The sequence below is a fragment of the Bos indicus x Bos taurus genome, chromosome 1 (genome assembly GCF_003369695.1).
Source record: "Bos indicus x Bos taurus breed Angus x Brahman F1 hybrid chromosome 1, Bos_hybrid_MaternalHap_v2.0, whole genome shotgun sequence".
NCBI lineage: Eukaryota > Metazoa > Chordata > Mammalia > Artiodactyla > Bovidae > Bos > Bos indicus x Bos taurus.
In genome coordinates this window covers 56381171-56402194 of record NC_040076.1, presented here as the reverse complement: position 1 = coordinate 56402194, position 21024 = coordinate 56381171, and the positions used below count along the sequence as shown (strand labels likewise).

The window sequence follows — 21024 nt, the reverse complement described above, 5'->3', positions numbered from 1 at the left end:
ATTTTTCTTTCATCTGACCTTCATCAACCCTCCAACAATCTCATACTTTGAATTCAAATTCCCCCATAATATAATATAATGTAATATAGTGTATTTAATATTGTTGTTGTTGTTGTTCAGTCTTCCAGTCGTGTCCAACTCTTTGTGATCCCATGGACTGCAGCATGCCAGGCCTCCCTGTCCTTCACCATCTCCTATATTTATTTATTTTGGAGTCATATTTCTCAGGGATAAGTGTTTGATGTGCCAGATATATAAAGACTTCATTGCACTAGAGACTTCTGATAGCTCAGAGCAGAAGATTCAGAACACGAGGTTTGTTAAACACAAGGGAAAATTTACCAAGTGTCTACTCTGTTCCGGACTTAAAGAACCCGCCTGCAGATGTAGAAGACAAGGGACACAGGTTCAATCCCTTGGTCAGGAAGATCCCCAAGAGAAGGGCATGTCAACCCACTCCAGTATTCTTGTCTGGAGAATCCCATAGACAGAGGAGCTTGGCAGTCTACAATCCATAGGGTCGCGAAAAGTCAAACATGACTGAAGAGACAGCATACACACTACTCTTGTTCCACACAATATGCCTAGATGGGTGGGAAATGGAGATAAAACATTTGTTGCTGAATTTACTGCCTGGCATATAACTGTAATGTGATCATGAAATGCAAAAATTTAGAGAAAATGATACAAATGAGTTCAGAGAAGGAGTCTATCAGGGAAGACAACGTGTGTGGCCTTCGTATTGAAAGAACAATCTTCTGGCAGACGAGACAGCAGGCACACAGCTGCTGGGCAGTAAAGCCAAAGCAGGTTAGGGAAGCGGTGAGTAATGCAGCTTGCCTGAACCCACAGTACATGGCAGGAGGCTTGGGAGATAAGATCTGGGGATCTGGGGGGAGGTTTGAGGAGAGGGAAGAGATGGGACCTTGAATTTTAGATTTTATGTCTAATACCATTTTAATTATGTCATTTCCTCTCTCCTAAACTTATACTGGCTCCTTCTTGCCTGATAAATACAGGAAGAGCCAGCAGCAGTAGTAAGTGATTATATAGCAGTAGGATGAAAGAGAAAGACAAGTTCCAGCCACAGAATTTAAAGACCAATAAAGTGGTCCAGGTTCTGTGTCCTAACATGTCAAACAAGGTTATCAATCCAAGAAAAGTTCGCTCAACTGAATATTTACTAAGGGCCTAGTTAAGATCCTGAGTCTCCTTGCCTTCTCCTGACTGCCATCATTTTTTAAATCTTAGGATGACTCCATAGTTACAGATTCTGAGTTCTCACAGAAGTACATGTGAAACAGGTAACGTTTGGCTATTGTGTTCAGGGATTGAACTGGAAACTCAGTGGCTTAATATTCCAATGAACCAGTTGTGTCACCAGGAGCCTAGGACTACTTGCTTGACCTTTTAAGATGTTTCACATTATGGGGGTAATTCCTCCCAGGACAGTTGTTAAGAGAGCTTGTAAAACATTATTACATACCACTCATCTCTGACTAGATATTTAGAATGAGTACTCAAAAAATTCTAAATGGTTGTTTGAAGCGTTTATCTCTGAGATATAGATAGTGATGCATATGACTGGTACAGTTCTTTTAGATTCATTTGAATGTCTTGCTCTTCATAAGAACCAGGCAGTTCTCTGAGTTACAAATATGCCTAAACAAGATGATCAAAATTCACTTACGGGTTCCTGAAGATGGGAACAAAATGAAATTCTATTCAGAACGTCCTTCTCTTATCATTCAAGAGGTGGATCTCCATGGTATAAGCATTGTATTTATAAGATTGACATAAGAATCTCCAGAACTTTAACATAGGGAGTAGAGACACCACTACACCTTCAATGTTAATATTAAAAGTTTGCTTTATAAAAGGTTTATCAACCCAAGAACTCACAAGAGAAAAGTTACAGGTACTGAAATGGATTGGCTAGTCAAGAAGGCAGATCTGGATGTGACTAAGAGTGTGTTTCCTCCCTTTCTCCCACACCTGCTTGCAGAACTTTCTGTGGCTCTCTCTCTGCTTCCTCTCCAAGAAGCCCTGGTGAAGTCTGAGGACCCCAACAACTGAGTGCTAGTGGAGGGCAATCACCTACATGATCTTCATTCTTCTAGTCTGTTGAATATTGATAGACATTGTTGTCAAGACAAGCCCTGATGTGGTTTAATGATTTCCTGTCTCACAAGCTAGTTTTGGCCCTCATCCTGCCTGGCTCCTGAGTTAATCAAAGTGACAATCCAGGTGGGAAATTCTTTACAAATTTTGAAGGTTCTGTGTGGGTGGAGGGCAACATTACTTCTAATGAATAATTCACGGGTAATTAGTGCCCAAAAGAAAGTTTTTTCTCCTGTTGGTTATTAGCATCCATGTTAAATTCCCTGTGACTTGTAAATAGTTGAATGCTTTGATCCTACTGGAAATATTGGTCCCTTGTTTTCCATTTGAACTGTCCCCACCTTCAGTACAAGGAAGGTGGGGATGATGTATAGGGTAGCTGCTGAGGGATTCTCATTTTTCGAAGCTTGCCCTTATGACGGGTGTGATGGCGAGGAGGACAGGAGTAGGCAGACATTGGAATGATAAGCTTCTAAACCAAGCCTCTACTCTCAATGGCACTAATCAGAATTTGTACTTACTTTTTGTGTCTTTCCCCCCTCCCCATTCCCTCACCTCCCCCACCGCTATAATTCTAAACTTTGTGAAGTCAGGGACCTTCTACATTGTTCATCATTATACACCCAATGCCTCCCCCATACACCATAAATTATTTGTTTAATAATTACATAAATTGGTCTTGAATACTGAAAATCTAATTTCATCACTTCAGTGATTAAGAATTCTTCACGGACTCCTCCAAGATGTGCAGATAAAATAAATCCAGAATCACTGCTTTTGCACTTAAAAAAAGTAAGTCATCTGGTTACTTTAGGTTATTTTCCTATGTAGTATCTCACTGTTTCCTCTGCCCCCTCTCTGAAAGGAGGGGATGTTTTAATCATAATAAATGACTTACATTTAATCACATGTCATATTTGTTCACCTCTTTCCTCATAACCAGCAAAAATCAGTGCAGGAATCACGAGTTCCAGAAAGCTTTTCCCAACTCCATCCCTGGTCGTGGTTGGAGGTTGGGGTACTTCATGTTATTGGATTACAGGTTTTCTGTTTCATTGTCTATCTCTATTCAAGTCATAAAACTCCCTCAAGTAAGAGGACTGTGATGGATAATTTTATATAGCCAGGCTATGGTGCCCAATGTTTGGTCAAACATCAGATTAGATGTCACTGTGAAGGTGTTTTTAGGTATGATTGGCATTTAAATCAGCAGACTTAGAGTAAAGCAAATTACCCTTCAAAACATGACTGGGCCTCCTCCAATAGTTGAGACCTTCAGTTCAGTCACTCAGTCGTGTCCGACTCCTTGCGACCCCATGGACTTCAGTATGCCAGGCTTCCCTGTCCATCACCAACTCCCGGAGCCTGCTCAAATTCATGTCCATCGTGTCAGTGATACCTTGAGACCTTAAGAGCATCTAGACAGAGGGTTCCCAAAGAGAATTCTCAAAAAGGAAGAATTCTCAAGACCATAACATAGAAACACTATGTCAGTTTCCAGCCTGTCCACCAGAACCCAGACTCAAGACTACAACATCAGCTCTTGTCTGAATTTCCAGTCCTCAGGCCTACCCTGAGGATTTCAGCCCTGCCAGCCCCCGTCATGTGAGACAAGTCTTAAAAATCTCCCTCTTTTTCTCTCTGCTTCTCCTCTCTCTCTCCCCGCTCTCTCTATGTCTGTTTTTCTATACACATACACATCTTCTGTTGGTTCTGTTTCTCTGGAGAACCTTCACTATTCCAGAAGCTTTCTAGTTTAACTCTTGTTTTTAGAACACAGCACAATAAGTAAATGAAAAATTAAATCTAGCTTGAAATCCCCCTCCCTTAACAGAGGAGAACTTTGCAGTGCAGAGATGTCCATTTAGTCCTGTTGAGGCCAACTAAACAGGTCCCTAGCACATCCCTGAGCACCCCCTCCCCTGTCCCCTGGTAACTTGGTCATCTGACACATAATAAAAAAATAATGAGGAAAATACACATTTTATGAACCTACTTATTTTGTTGAATGCCAGGAAATGCATTACAGAGATTCCAACCAGCACCACGTGCCCTGTGAGTCAGAGTAGCTGAGTTGGAGCCTCATCGCCCCTCAGAAGGGGACATCAGGATCAGCCTCTCTTCTGGAATACTTAAAACTTCATGCCTTTCTCTCTACATCCCATCTCACCCCTTTTTGTTTGTGTTTTGATTTTTGAATGACTAATGAGTCACTGGAAATGACCTCTCCACACCAGCTGCTTTGGCCTGCCTATCACTCAGCATCTGTTCCAAACAAAACCTCAGCAATCTTCAGGGGAGTAAGTAAGCACATGATCAGAGTTCCAGGGGAGAGTTTATAGCCTCAGGCTATCTTCCAGGTATTTGCTGGACTCCTGAGTTTATGCTAGGAAAAGCCAGGTCATTCCCAGTAAGCAGGACAGAGAGTAGGTACCCATTATTTACTGAAAACCCCTGAGGATGAAATGCATATCAAAAGAGTTCTCACCCACAGGCTGTCTGTCACCAACTCCCTCTTCCTTGGTGTCCTGTCTCTGGGTATTATCCTCCTCCATCAGGATCTTCTGCTGAGTCTCCAAGGATAAACTAGGATCAATGCCAGCCTGTGCACAGCAAGAAAAGAAAGGTACCATGAGCAGGAAGCTAGAAGCTGAGGCAACCTCTGAAAACTGAAGGTCAGCAGAGCTAACATCTGGGGAACACTAACAGCTGTTGAAATTGAAAAGCAGATATCCTGCATCATCCTATATTCACTCTGCTGACTATCCTTCAGAATGACAAAACCTAAACACCATCACCACTAACCAACACCAACAGAAGCATACATGTGGCTAGAATAATGACAGATTAAAAAAAAAAAAAAAAAGGATGCTGGTGAACAAGTGATGTGCAATATTTAGACCAAGAGACACAGTCTTTCAGCATAGTTTCTTCTTGCCACTTATTATTGCTTATTTTCTATTTTTCATCCCATGCTTATTAGTTACCAGCCATCATCCTGTTAGTTACTTTGTCTTTATTATATCTTTTAATTTCCACAAAATCTCATATTATAGAAAAGGAAACCAATGCCCTTGTTCTTAAGAGCTCCCCACAGAGCTCCTGAGTTTATGACAGGGTTCCCACAGCTCTCATTATGTCCAGTTTTCTCTGCAGAACTCAGGGTTGCCTCAGTAGATGGTGTGGTCCCCCCATCATGTTAGAGCTCCCATTTGTTTTGCATAATATTTCTTGCTTGATTTTCACAATAACTGTAAGGTATGGAGTAAGAAGGGAAATTCAGTTTCAGACATGTTGAATTGGGGTATATCTGTAGATAATTCAAGTGAAGTGCAGGATAGAGATAATGGCCATAGCTGGAGATGTATATTTAGAGGATGCAGATCTTAAGAAGTTTTGCTTTTCCTTAAAATGGGAGAAAGAAAGCTAAGCTGGTTCATAGGCTGAGGGAAAATAGACAGGGAAATGGTAAAGATCTAGGAGGCAGGAGATTAAATGATGGAGCAGGTTCCTGGAGAAGAGAAGGGGGATGAGATCATCTTACAGTTGGAGGGTTGGCCTTGACAAAGAGATATATTCTTCATTTCAGGAGAATGGATAAAGGAAACATGATGAGGATAGATACCCACATAATTCAAAAGCTGTGTGGCAGAAAGAGTTAAAAGGACAGGATTTTTAGATACGGAGGGCCTCACTCTTGTCAATGAAATACTATGCTAACTCTTCCACTGAAAGTCTACCAACTGGAATATTTTTGTAGGAGTTAAATGCTGAAATACAAACTTCCATAAGTTACATTAGAAAGATGCTTGAAAAACTTTTGGGCTACAAATAATACCAAGAAAGAAGACAAACCACAGAATGGGAGAAAATGTATACAAATCATGTATCTAACAAGTGACTTGTATCTAGAATAAATTAAAAAAAAAACCCTTAAAATTCAACATGGTCATAAGATCTGAATCGATATCTCTCCAAAGAAGATAAACACATGGCCAATAAACATATGAAAAGATGCTGAGCATTATTAATTATTAGGGGAAAGCGCATCAATCCCACAACTTGATACCACTTCACACCCATTGGGATGGCTATAATGAGAAAGACAGATACTAACACATGTTGGAAAGGATAAGGTGCCTGTGGGTATGTACAAAGCCACTTTGGAAAACAGTCCCTCAGTTCTTCAAAAGGTTAAAAACAGAGCTGCAATAAGACCCAGCAATGCCACTCGTAAGCATATACCCCAAAGAAATGAAAACATGTTCACACATAACTTGAATACAAATGTTCCTATCATCACTGTTCAGAATAGCCAAAAGGTAGAAACAGCTCAGATGACCTTCAAATATTTGTAGCATCACTGTTCATAATAGCCAAAAAGTAGAAACAACTCAGTTGTCCTTCAGCTAGTGAATGGATAAATACAACTGTGGTTTATCCGTACAAAGAAATATTATTTGGCCCTATAAAGGAATTATGGAGAAGGAAATGGCAATCCACTCCAGTATGCTTCCCTGGAAAATTCCATGGGCAGGGGAGCCTGGTGGGCTTCAGTCCATGGGGTCACAAAGAGTCAGACACGACTGAGCACACAGTACAGTATAAAGGAATGAAGTACTGACACATGCTCCAACATGGATGAAACTTGTATACAATATACTAATTGAAAAAAGCCACTCGCCAAGTATCACATACTGTATGGTTCCATTTATAGGAAATGTCCAGAATATACAAGGCTGTAGAGATGCAAAGTAGATTGGTGGTTGCCTAGAGCTGGTTGTGAGGAGTGAAGGAGGGGTAAGGAGTGATTGCTAATGAGCAGGGGGTTCTTTTGGGGATTGATGAAAATGTTCTAAAATTAGATTGTGGACAACTTTATGAAAAGTATTTTTAAAAATACAGAATTCTACAACTTAAATGGATGAATTGTATGATTATGGGGATTATATCTCAGTAAGCTTTTTAAATAAAAAAGAAAACTTGAGATCTGAGGAGAAGATTATTGACAGAGGCAAGACTGAAGAACACTGCTGAAGACCAGATAATAATAACAGCAATTATCATAGGGATTCACATGCCAGGCACTGTGCTTGGTGATTTTCCTGCATCATTTCCTTTAATTTTCACCACAAACACATATATATCAGATCTTTCCCCCTCATTCTACAGGCTATACAATTAAAGCTCAGAAAACATGTGGAGGTCAATAGCAAGAGACGAGACAAAATGTAGCCCAGGTATGCGTCAGTCTAGAGTCTGTTTCTTAACACCTGTGCCATGCTGTCTTCCCAAGTTTTGCTTTTCTATTTAGCTTCAACTTCATTTGTTGTTGTTGCTGAGTCACTTCAGTCGTGTCTGACTCTGTGCGACCCCACAGACTGCAGCCTACTCCGTCCATGGGACTCTCCAGGCAAGAACACTGGAGTGGGTTGCCATTTCCTTCTCCAATGCATGAAAGTGGAAAGTGAAAGTGAAGTCGCTCAGTCGTGTCTGACTCTCAGCGATCCCATGGACTGCAGCCTACCAGGCTCTTCCATCCATGGGATTTTCCAGGCAAGAGTACTGGAGTGGGTTGCCATTGCCTTCTCCTTCAACTTCATAGGTTCAGCTAAATGTCAATGTCTTTAAGTCAAACTTTTCCCCCCCTTCACTCCCACAATTTTGTGTCCACTGTCATCTCTACAATGTTAATAAAGAGACGCACTCTCCTTACCTCCTCCACACTCAGTAGTCCTAGAAGCACAGTCACTGGCCTCTCTGTATGGAGTGATTTCTCCAAGTTCAGAACACTGACTAAAAGTGTAGACATAACACATCTGCCCTTTCTCTTCTGCTTGGAGAGGTTATGGTTGAGAAGAACAAATGCTAATCTTAACTCTTAGATAATGACCACACCTACCCCCTTTCAAGCTGGTTCCCTCAGGTTTTTCCTCACCAATGAACTGCAGATAGACCTAGCAACCAGTAAGGGTTCAAGAAGTTTTATCTTCCTTTTCCATTCTTTGCACAGTCCCTTTACATCCAAACCTCTAGTCTGGAATGGGATGACTATAAAAGAAGAGACAAAATATAAAGGAGACTATATATATATATATATATATATATATATATATGGGAAGCAGCAGAAGACATTTTACCATATAATGTGTGTGTGTGTGTGTGTGTGTGTGTGTGTGTGTGTGAAAGTCACTCAGTTGCATCTGACTCTTTGCTACCCTATGGACTGTAGCCCACCAGGTTGCTCTGTCCATGGAGTTCCGCAGGCAAGAATGCTCGAGTGGGTTGCCATTTCCTTCCCCAATAAAATAAAATATCCCAATGTTTATGTGGGCTTACATTGTGGCAGACATCGTACTAGTCTTTCTCTTTTTCACTGAAATAACATTGGTTTATAACATTATGTAAGTTTCATGTGTACCACATTATATTCTGACTTCTGTGTACACTGCAGCATGCTCACCACCAAAAGTCTAGCTTTCATCTGTCATCATAGAGTTGACCCCCTTCCCCTCTGGTAACCATTACTCTGTTTTCTGTATCTACATGTTTGCTCTAGATCCTTCACAGACATCGTTTAGGCCTCACACAAGCCACTGTGGGAGGTCCTCCTAATGGACAGATGAGGAAATAGCAGGTAGAAGAAAAGGAATCATTTCTCCAAGGTCACTCAGTCAGTGAGGGAAGCGACCAGAAACCTTCCAAGGGTCTGTGTGACTCTAGTGCCAGGTCTCTCCATCTCTCTATGACACCACCTTCCACATCCTTTCTGTTATCATCAAACCTCACTTCATGGAGGTTGTTCTAAAAACAGTATAGAGGAACATGATTCTAACACGAAAATATATTTACAAGCAGTCCTGCTTTATTAGACAGAGGACAAGATGGTTGGATGGCATCACTGACTCAATGGACATGAATTTGAGCAAGCTCCGGGAGTTGGTGATGGGCAGGGAAGCCTGGCATGCTGCAGTCCATGGGGTTGCAAACAGTCAGACACAGCTGAGCGACTGAACTGATATTGATGCTTTATCAATGTAAAAATACTAGATTAAACATTTAAAAACACTAAGATTATGTACCATGACCAAGTGGGATTCATTTCTGGAATGCAAGAATAACTCAGTATTAGGAAATCTAGGGCTTCCCTGGTAGCTTAGAAAGTAAAACGTCTGTCTACAATGTGGGAGACCCAGGTTCGATCTCTGGGTTGGGAAGATCCCCTGGAGAAGGAAATGGCAACCCACTCCAGTATTCATGCCTGGAAAGTCCCATGGACCGAGGAGCTTGGTGGGCTACAGTCCATGGGGTAGCAAAGAGTCGGACACGACTGAGTGACTTCACTATTATTATGAACATGACATTATGAACATGTAAAAGTAATAATCACATGATTATTTTTAAGACAAAGAAGAAAAGTTTTCAAAAGATATTTCCTGATAAAAACACTCAAGAAAATAGGAAATGAAGCATATTTCCTAAAGCCACAATTGTGCTTAATGTGGTAATATTAGGGGAATTTCTAGTAAGATTAGAAATGAGTCAGGAGCATCCAGTGTATCTATTACTGTTGGACATAGTCCTGGAGAAATTAGCCAGTAGAATTTAAAGAGAGAAAACAGTAAGAAGTACAGGAATTGGAAAAGTAAAACTATTTTCAGGTAATTTGGTAGTTTACCTAGAGAACCTGAGAACATCAATGATAAGTTAACACAAACAATAAAATGAATGTTCTCTTTTTTAAATGCTAAAAATAATGTCAATTTAAAAAAAATTTCAGAGATAATTTCAGAATAATTGTAGAAAAACTGCAAGACTAGCACAAAAACATTCTTTCTGGAACCATTTGGGGATAAGTTTTGAATGTGGTATCCTTCTCTCCTGAATCAGACATTCTCCAGATAACCACAACATAAGGATCAAAATCAGGACATTATCATTGACCCTTATTGACACTGAACTCACAGACTCCAAGTATAATCAATTGTCCCAATAATATTCTTTATAGGCTCTAATTAAGGATCATGTGTTGCATGTAATGGTCGTCTCTTTAGTCTTTTCTTGGTCTGGAAGAGTGCAGCATGGGTGGCCTCTCACAGGCTAATTAATTCTCACTCCCACCCCTCTGCACCAGGGGTGATGGAAAAGACAGAAAAGTATCACAAACAAATGCCATCCTGCCAGACATATAAAATGAATAATTGCTTGAGTGGATAAATAGATGCCTTTTATTTTTACTACTATAAAAGTTTTAAAGCAGACTATAAAAGTAAAAATATATTAAACCATTTACTCTTTGCTAAATTCTTCCAAGTTAGAATGCTCACAAGAAATATCCTTCTTGTTTCCAAACTGTCTCAATCTCTCTTAAGTTAGACTGAGCACTACATCTCTGACATCAGCATATTCTCAGGTCTGTTTTTATCTTCAAGTAAATCACAGTTAGAAAGCCAGTTCCTAGACTGATTTTAAACAGGCATACAGAAAACATAACTATCCCTATTGTGTTAGATATGAATTCCGAGTTAAGAAAATATCTAATCTAACCACCTCAAAGTTCTGTTGAGAATTCTTGGAATTCTATTAGATTACCACTAATTCCATAGGGAGTTAGTTTGAATTTCTTTGTAGAGCTTGCAACTACTTTTGTCTAGTTATATTTTTATGATAACCAAATCATTAGCTTTCATCCATTTTGACTGTTGACTATAGGAAGGTTTTGAAAGCAGAACACATGTACAGGTAACTGCCATGTTATGCTTGCTTGATGAATCCTTGTCCTCATATTTTCTGGGTAACTTAGATATATTATTGGATGTTTCTTATTCCTTCAGTTCAAATAGCTTTCTTTTTTAAAAAAAAAAGCAAATTCTAAATTTCCTTGAGTACCTGAGATCCATGCTTCTTAAAGCTGACTTAATGCAATGTTTATGAATGCTGATTTTCTATTTTCTAGTCATCTCTTTCGGAGAAGGCAATGGCACCCCACTCCAGTACTCTTGCCTGGAAAATCCCATGGACGGAGGAGCCTGGTAGGCTGCAGTCCATGGGGTCGCTGAGGGTCGGACACGACTGAGCGACTTCACTTTCACTTTTCACTTTCATGCATTGGAGAAGGAAATGGCAACCCACTCCAGTGTTCTTGCTGGAGAATCCCAGGGACGGGGGAGCCTGGTGGGCTGCCGTCTATGGGGTCGCACAGAGTCAGACACGACTGAAGCGACTTAGCAGCAGCAGCAGTCATCTCTTTGGTGGCAGACTACCACCCTCCTTTTTTTTGCTACCTTTCTTTATGGGAGCCATTTTTCTCAGAATAGGTTGGGGAAAAAAAAGAGATGGTGATTATGGGAAGGGTCAGTTCTTCTTCTGAGCTGCCTGGAGGGAAAGTGACACCAGAGAGTTTTTTAAAAATACAAATTCCCTAACCCCATTCTAGACTGTCTAATCGGAATCTGTGGAGGTGGATCCATTAATATGTATTTTTAAGTTTACCAAGAGATTTTTCCTTGACTGGCATTGAGAAGTTGTTTTCTACACATTGGTTTAGCAGAATGGTACCTATGAAATCCTAAAAATTGAGAAAATGATGCTGTCTATATCTCCTTCTTAGCAAGCCATGGCTAGTATTGCCATATGCATATAAGGAAAGTCTATTTAATTTTGTTTAACTCAGCATTTCACCAGTTTATTTGCGAATAGAACATACTTCTTTTTCTTAACACAACTCATATTACTATAGCACACTCAAAACACAGACTTTGTGAAATATTGGTATAGAGAATATGACTCACCCTGGCACCCCCTCTTTATTAACAGTCAGCAACTCTTTGATGTTTGGCAACTCAGTAATAAACGTAACCACAGCTATTCATTAGGACTATTACACAAGGTTTCATAAAGCCTTCATGCCCGGTGTTACTCTCTGGTTCTTCCTCTGCTTAATCCTAAACACGACGAAAAACCTGACAATAGTTATGATAACTAATGTACATTGATTGCCGAACTATGTTTTAGTCCAGGCACTTTGTAGGCATTATACCACTCAATCCACAACCCTGTCAGTAGCTTGCATTATTATAACAGAGGTACAGTAGGATGCTGAGGAACAGAGAGATTAAGTGGCCAAACCTAAGAAAATACACAGTTAAAAAGTGGTGATGCATGTATTACCAACATTAAAGCTGACTCAGATTTAAAGCCTATTGCATTAACCACTCAGTATTTTGCTTGAGCTTTAGTCATTGGTCTTCCTCTACATGCTCCTCCTTTAACGGTCTCATTCAACCAAAGCTTGACCTTGGTCTAAGCTCTCTCCCTAAATTGCTCTCTCTTCCGAGCCACAGACCCGCTTTCCCAACTGCTTGTTAGACATTTCAGTGAGGAGCTATGGTTGGATTCTTAAATTCGACTTATTTCTAACAGAATCTCATCTTTCCCCTCCAAACTCATCCCGCCTTGTGTGTCTTCTCTTCCCATTCATGCATGTCTTCATGTGACTCACATGAACACCTACTATGTGTTTGTACTGTGCTCTGTTGAGGATACACATAAAAATGAACAGGACTCTGGTTCTTACTCCTAGTGTCTAGCACTCCATAACTTTAGTGAATGTATGTTCCATCATGTTCTTTCTCTTTCTCTGTTATGTCCTGTAATCTCCAGGGGCTAATATTTTATTCTCTAAATTATTTTAAAATTATATTCAGTTGAAGGGGAATTTGACTGTCCTGGATTGTCTTCCTATGACAGGTTGCTGGCACATCCATAGGTGCTGTGGCAGCCTGTATTGTAAGGAGGGCAGCACCATCCCACATGTTCTTCTTGCAACTGATGTCAGTGGTCCTTATCATGAGGTGGGGTCTACATTTCCTCCCTTTGGATCTGTGTGGGTCTATAGCTTCAGTGGAAGTGATACTAAGTGATACTTTTCAAGGCTGAGTTCTAACAGGCAAAACAGCTTCAGCCTGGCTGTTTGGGGATGTTTATGCTAGGAACCCAGGCCCCAAGCCAGAAAGACTACCCAGAAGGTATTCCAGGTGACAGTTCTAACCAAGGACCCAGCTGACAGCTAGCACCAGCCTCCAAACTAGGGGGTAAGCAAACCTTCAGATGTTTCCTATTCCTGGCCTTCAATCTTACTCTAGCTTTTGATGAGTGTAGCAGAGACAAGCTGTCCCCTCTGAGCCTTACCTGAACTGCAGATTTGTGAACAACACAAATACTGTCATCATTGTAAGCCACTGAGTTTTGAGGTGGCTTGTTAGGTAGCAAGAGATCACCAGAACCGATACCTATCTTTGTGTCAATCAGCTATTGCCTGACACCAGTTCCCTGGCACAAATCTCAATGCCTGGAAGGAGTTGTTGCCAGGGAGGCAGGCATCATGATTAAATGTCAATTATGTTCCATTCTTTTTAAATGTTAAATCCTTTTTAACACATAGTAAAGTGTTTTACATGGAAAGTACATCAAATAAACATTTACTGAGTTTAATTGAAATATAGTGTGATAGTAAGAACATGCATTTTGCTGTCAGATGTACTAAATTTCAAATCATCACTTTCGATGCCACAGCTTTGGAGTAGAGAGTAAATTGCCTCCCTAATCTGTCACTTTCCCTTCTCAAACTGATGTGAGTTTTAAAATACTTAAGGCATGTGAAGCACCTAAGAGTGTGTAGTTCATGGTAGATCTCTTCCTCAATCCCTACCTCACTCTCAAATTTTTAAATAGGAGACATAAGGATAAAATGAGAAAAACTGAAACCTGATTATGAAGGATCCTGAATATATGGTTAAGGTCCAATTTTTAGACAATGGGGATTCATGGAAGATTATAGGGATGTGATATGCATAAGATAATTTATGAAGATTCAGTTCAGTTCAGTCACTCAAGTCATGTCCAACTCTTTGCGACCCCATGAATCACAGCATGCCAGGCCTCCCTGTCCATCACCAACTCCCGGAGTTTACCCAAACTCATGTCCATCAAGTCGGTGATGCCATCCAGCCATCTCATCCTCTGTCATCCCCTTCTCCTCCTGCCCCCAATCCCTCCCAGCATCAGGGTCTTTTCCAATGAGTCAGCCCTTTGCATGAGGTGGCCAAAGTACTGGAGTTTCAGCTTCAGCATCAGTGCTTCCAATGAACACCCAGGACTGATCTCCTTTAGGATGGACTGGTTGGATCTCCTTCTAGTCCAAGGGACTCTCAAGAGTCTTCTCCAACACCACAGTTCAAAAGCATCAATTCTTCAGCGCTCAGCTTTCTTCACAGTCCAACTCTCACATCCATACATGGCCACTGGAAAAACCATAGCCTTGACTAGATGGAACTTTGTTGGAAAAGTAATGTCTCTGCTTTTTAATATGCTATCTGGGTTGGTCATAACTTTCCTTCCAAGGAATAAGCGTCTTTTAATTTCATGGCTGGATTAATAGAGCTTTAATGTGTAGAATGAGAGACCGGATAGAGAAAAATCAGTTAGGAAGTTAAAGTCAATGTCTAAGCGTGTTAGGGTCTAAATATTATCTAAAAAATGCCATCAGGGTGATATCAGGTCTGGATTGAATGGCAGAATGATATTACAAAAGAAGTTTCTGTAGACTTTGAGTTGGCATCTACAAAGATGTATAAAGGACTAGAGAAGTCCAAAATTAACTGCAATAATGTGACAGCATCTATTAAAAATTGTTCACATAGGGCATTCTATGATCCACCAATGTCACTCCCCAAAATCTGTCTTATAGAGAAGAGATAGCAAAAGTACTTAAAGTTATATGTGCCAAGATATCTACTGCAGCCTTGTTTGTGGTAGGACAACATTGAAAAACTGAAATCACCATCAGTCAGATAATGGTTAAGTAAACTATGGTATGTCTATGCAATGGAATCATATGAGAATGAGTAAATCTAAGGAAATGGACTGCAGCTATGAAATTAAAAGATGCTTGCTCCTTGGAAGAAAAGCTATGACCAACTTAGACAGCATATCAAAAAGCAGAGACATTACTTTGCCAACAAAGGTCCGTCTAGTCAAAGCTATGGTTTTTCCAGTAGTCATATATGGATGTGAGAGTTGGACCATAAAGAAAGCTGAGCACCAAAGAATTGCAAGGAGATCCAACCAGTCCATCCTAAAGGCAATCAGTCCTGAATATTCATTGGAATATTCAGCTAAAGCTGAAACTCCAATACTTTGGCCACCTGATGCAAAGAGCTGAGTCATTTGAAAAGACCCTGATGCTGGGAAAGATTGAAGGTGGGAAGAGAAGGGGATGACAGAGGACGAGATGGTTGGATGGCATCACGGACTCAATGGACATGAGTTTGAGTAAACTCTGGGAATTGGTGGTGGACAGAGAGGCCTGGCATGCTGCAATCCATGGGGTCTCAAAGAGTCAGACACAACTGAGTGACTGAACTGAACTGAACTGAACATTTTAAGTGAAAAGAGAAAATTATAAACCAATGTGCATAATGTCATCTTTTGTCAAAAGCACAAGAAAAGCCTTCAGAAAAAGAAAAGACTGAATTAAAGGCTATCTAGAAAGAATTTATGTAAATTTTTCCAGAGTTGCTGATCATTTATTACATTTTATTAATAAGATGCATGTCATAAGTTATAAATGTGAAAATTAAAAAAACATGAAAAGAAAAGAAAGACTAAAATCCATGTTGTTTTCCTCTAGGGACTGGGAATGGAAGGGCAATGGGTGGAGTGATCTTAAAATATTTGAATAATTTGCATAATTTTATGTTTTGTTTTGTTTTTTTCTTTAATAAAAGCATGAAAACATTTTAAGTTTGCAAATTTCATACCAATCCAAGCAAAGAGTACCATTAGCAGAAACAGTTTAAGATTTGGGGAAAAGATGATGATTCCATATAGATTAATGTGTATTTGGTATAAAGAGCTAAATGGTGGTGGGAGTTGTGGTAGCTGTTGACAGCAGTGGTCAAATAGTGCATGGGTAAGACTTCTAGGTCCTGGCTCTGGTAGGGCTCAGGTAAGGAATGTAGTCCATCTGGGCAGGGCTCACGGCTAAGACTTAGAGTCAGAGGCTAGACTCCTAAGTCAGTATCATGGAAAACACCACAGATCTCTGTTTCTGCCTCTCCCAGGATTGGAGGGAATAATTCTGCCCAACACAGCCTGTTCATGCTCTCTATGAGATGCCCTAATAATTAACCTTGGGCCTTCTAACCTAATATGAATGTTGGTAGGTAATACATCTTACTGGTGAATTAGTCTTTATGAAATTATCTATCCTCACCTTAAACTTAATTATGTTTTTATCCCAGGGTACATCTATAGCTACATTTATGCCTGTATTTCTATCAATATTTACAACATCTATATTATCTATGTATCTGGCTAGATGGATAGATAAATAAATATAGATATCTCTACCTGCATATTCTCATGTCTCATATGAAATAATCAACATTTATTCAAATTTATTTTTGAATGATACCAGGTATTAGATCCTATTAAATATAGGTGGGTGGTGGTTGTGGTTTAGTCGCCAAGTTGTGTCCAACTCTTGTGACTCCATAGACCATAGCTCGCCAGGCTCCTCTGTCTATGGGATTTCCCAGGCAAGAATATTGGAGTGGGTTGCCATTTACTTCTCCAGGGGATCTTCTCGACCCAGGGATCAAACTCACCTCTCTTGCATGCAGGCCGATTGTTACCACTGAGCCACCAGGGAAGCCCAAATATAGAGTAAATATACTATAAAAATGGAGCATTACATGGGATATTACAGTGGTATGTTATAGAGGCGGGGTTTTATTACAGGATTACTGACTGCTTCTCCAGATGGACTTAAAATGATGATTCTAAGAAAAGATCCCCTTTTGGTTTATCAACCCCAGAAATGTGCTTGCCACTTCTCCTGGGAATATCCCGTTTTTCTTCATGCATTCAAAATGATTTGGGCCAAAAAAAAAATACTATGTATTTTATTAAGTGAATATTATTATAAAAGCCCAATAATGACTTTTTTTTAGCACATGAAATCCTCTTTTAAAATCTGTCTAATATTTAATAAACCTTCTGTTCAGTTCAGTTCAGTTGCTCAGTCATGTCTGACTCTTTGCAACCCCATGGACCGCAACACTCCAGGCTTCCCTGTCTATCACCAACTCCCAGAATTTACCCGAATTCTTGTCCATTGAGTCAGAGATGCCATCCAACCATCTCATCCTCTGTCATCCCCTTCTCCTCCTGCCCTCAATCTTTCCCATCATCAGGGTCTTTTCAAATGAGTCAGCTTTTCGCATCAGGTGGCCAAAGGATTGGAGTTTCAGCTTCAACATCAGTCCTTCCAATGAACATCCAGGACTGATCTCCTTTAGGATGGACTGGTTGGATCTCCTTGCAGTCCAAGGGACTCTCAAGAGTCTTCTCCAACACCACAGTTCAAAAGCATCAATTTTTCGGTGCTCAGCTTTCTTTATAGTCCAATTCTCACATCTGTACATGACTACTGGAGAAACCATAGCCTTGACTAGATGGACCTTTGTTGGCAAAGTAATGTCTCTGCTTTTTAATATGCCGTCTAGGTTGGTCATAGCTTTCCTTCCAAGGAATAAGCGTCTTTTAATTGCATGGTTGCAATCACCACCTGCAGTGATTTTGGAGCCCCCAAAACTCAAGTTAGCCACTGTTTCCACTGTTTCCCCATCTATTTGCCGTGAAGTGATGGGGCTGGATGTCATGATCTTTGTTTTCTGAATGTTGAGCTTTAAGCCAACTTTTTCACTCTCCTCTTTCACTTTCATCAAGAGGCTCTTTAGCTCTTCTTCACTTTCTGCCATAAGGGTAGTGTCATCTGCATATCTGAGGTTATTGATATTTCTCCCGGCAATTTTGATTCCAGCTTGTACTTCATTTAGCCCAGCGTTTCTCAGTAGGGTAATTGTTAAATAATGCATTAAATTTTTTTAAATGCATATGCAAAGTAATTTGAAGTCCCTACAAGATTTGTGAATCTACTGTCGATTGTTTCCTTTTATTTATTCTATCTTCTGTAGATTCCGAATATACAGATTAAAAAAAAAACATGTCATGATGCCTTTCTATTCATTTCTTCTTTACAAATCTAAGAAGAAAGTCATAGAATCATAATTGTTACCTAAGATCCCATAGCACTTCATGCAGACAATGGTACACTCTTGGATGTATTGCTCCTATTTTCTATTTTCCTTATTCATGTTTAGAAACAAAATATTTATACATACCCCAAAGTTTTAAATTTTCCCTGCTTGTCTTCATGCAATGTATGTTGCCAAGCTATTCCAAAGGGAACATGGCAATTTCTTTTACGAATTACTTTGTGTTCCTGCTATTAATCTAATAGAGATATAGAAGTGGGAGAAAGAGAAAAAGCTGCTTTTCTGGCAATAAGGAACAATTCTGAGGCCATGGGTGCCAGTTCCAAATTCCAAATTTCTTCATACGGTGTGGCTAAACAATTGAAGTTGAGAGTAGACTCTGAATCTATATCTCTTAGGAATTAGAATCATATCCAATCCCTTTTTCTTCTGACTAGTCTGCCAGTTAGTGATAAGAAGATGTAAAACAAATGAGATGAAAACAAGACAGAATTAAAAAAAAAAAACTATTGTGAGTTTAAGAACTTGTAAAATATTATGGCTAATCTTCTAGAAAGTAGTTAAATAAAAAAACAAATACAATTCTTAGAAATATAGGATATCAGCATTTTTTTAAACCAAAAAAAAGTGGACTATCCAGGAAGATAAGATAGGAGGGGTAAGTTTGATGCCTTCATGCCAAGAGGCAAAGTCGTTTATTCTTTAGTCTGAGTTGTTTTTCAGTTGTGAAGATGGATATGAACAATCCATCCAAACCTTTTCGCCCAATTCCTCTCTTTACCAGTTGCAGGCCTGTGTGCGAGGGGGCAGTGTGGATGAGATGAGGGAAGACAGACGACTCTCCAGACCTTCATACATTTCCATGACCTTTATTGTTAGTATCTTGGCTCTAATGCTAATGATAAAAGAAATGTTTTAAGTTCTGGGTAAACAGTCACTTAACCACTCAAACTACTCAGAAGAACACTTGGAAATTAGAAAAAAAAACAAAAGGAAATAGTTTTCTATGTTCATTTTGATCTTATAAGTGACTGAGTTTCCTTTTCTCTAAGAGAAAAAAATCCAGTAGATGCTGGCTGGATTTTAAACTCCAGTTCACTCTGATGTATTCCTCGGTATATTCTACTGTTTTGGGCACTTGGCAGGGTCTCAATAAATATTTGCAAAGTTTTGCTGAATTAATTGAGTAAAAGATAAAGTATACTCTTTCAGAAACCAAAATAATTTTGAAATCTTGATAGGTTTATCTAAGTACGTCATTCAGTCTGTTCACAGATCAACTGAAAAGGGGGAACTAGAAAGAGGAAGTCAAAAAAGAATCCACTGACTGATACACAATCTGGGGATATCTTTGTGGTCCCCTTTTCCTGTCACTTGTGGGAAATATCACCGGCATCTAACTCAATCAGTGCACATGAAGATAATGGGGATGACAGAACAGCCATTTCTCTTGGCTCCTGTTTATGATTCGGACTAACATCAGTTGCTATAACCCTCTTGGCCTGTCTCTCCCACCTGACTCACTCTGTCCCAGAGAAGAGACAACCCTTGCCATGGTGCTTTTGGGAAATAAACCACTGCTGTGTAGTTGGGAGCCAGCCAATCACAGGAAGCACACACTCTGGTCTGCTCCTTCTCCCTCTAAGCTGTGCAGAGCCAAGTCCTATGGTGGGAGCTATGCGGGAGCTGGTGGGTGAGTCCATCTGATTCTGGAGCGCATTTTTAGGAAGTCCACTGTCGTCATGCGCCTAAGCCATGCCCTTCTTTACTACCTTTATCAATAACGAGGATGACATTTCAGTCTCCTTCTGCCATGTCTCCCCTTTCATTATTTTCAAACTTGATTGGGAAGAATGTTGTATTTTGGTCCCCTCATAAGGCACTTATACTGGCTCCAGCAACTCTACAAATCATGCTTTGCACTTGATTATCTGATGTGTATGAATTCATTTATTGATTCATCCATTCATTCAGAAATAGTTTTTAAACTTTTAAGATATACCAAGAACTGTGGTAAATCCTTGAATATATTTGTTACTTCTGCTGTATAATCATAAGGGATTTGATTTAGGTCATACCTGAATGGTCTAGTGGTTTTCCCTACTTCCTTCAACTAAAGTCTGAATTTTGCAATAAAGAGTTCATGATCTGAGCCACAGTCAGCTCCCAGTCTTGTTTTTGCTGACTATATAGAGCTTCTCCATCTTTGGCTGCAAAGAATATAATCAATCGGATTTCGGTATTGACCATCTAGTGATGTTCATGTGTAGAGTCTTCTCTTGTGTTGTTGGAAGAGGGTGTTTGCTATGACCATTGCATTCTCTTGGCAAAACTCTATTAGCCTTTGCCCTGCTTCATTCTGTACTCCAAGCCCAATGTTGCCTGTTACTCTAGGTATTTCTTGACTTCCTACTTTCGCGTTCCAGTCCCCTATAATGAAAAGGAAATCTTTTTTGGATGTTAGTTCTAGAAGGGCTTGTAGGTCTTGTTCTAGGTGAGAGTTTGTAAGAATGTGATTTAGCAGCACTTCTGCTTGCTTTTCAGAGAAGGCAATGGCACCCCACTCCAGTACTGTTGCCTGGAAAATCCCATGGACAGAGGAGCCTGGTGGGCTGCAATCCATGGTGTTGCTAAGAGTCAGACACGATTTCACTTTGACTTTTCACTTTCATGCGTTGGAGAAGGAAATGGCAACCCACTTCAGTGTTCTTGCTTGGAGAATCCCAGGGATGGGGGAGCCTGGTGGGCTGCCGTCTATGGGGTCGCACAGAGTCAGACACGA

At 40.0% G+C, this 21024-nt stretch overlaps 1 protein-coding gene across 4 annotated transcripts in view; it reads right to left on the bottom strand.

The window, feature by feature from the left end:
- Window positions 1-21024, bottom strand: part of PHLDB2 (pleckstrin homology like domain family B member 2) — a 244939-nt gene that overhangs the window by 116363 nt on the left and 107552 nt on the right. For all 4 annotated transcript variants that reach the window (XM_027516562.1, XM_027516814.1, XM_027516990.1 and 1 more), the window contains exon 2: window positions 4610-4724. In XM_027516562.1, coding sequence (XP_027372363.1) covers window positions 4610-4676 — 67 coding nt within the window. In that variant the 5' untranslated portion in view covers window positions 4677-4724. The remainder of the gene's footprint in view (window positions 1-4609; window positions 4725-21024) is intronic.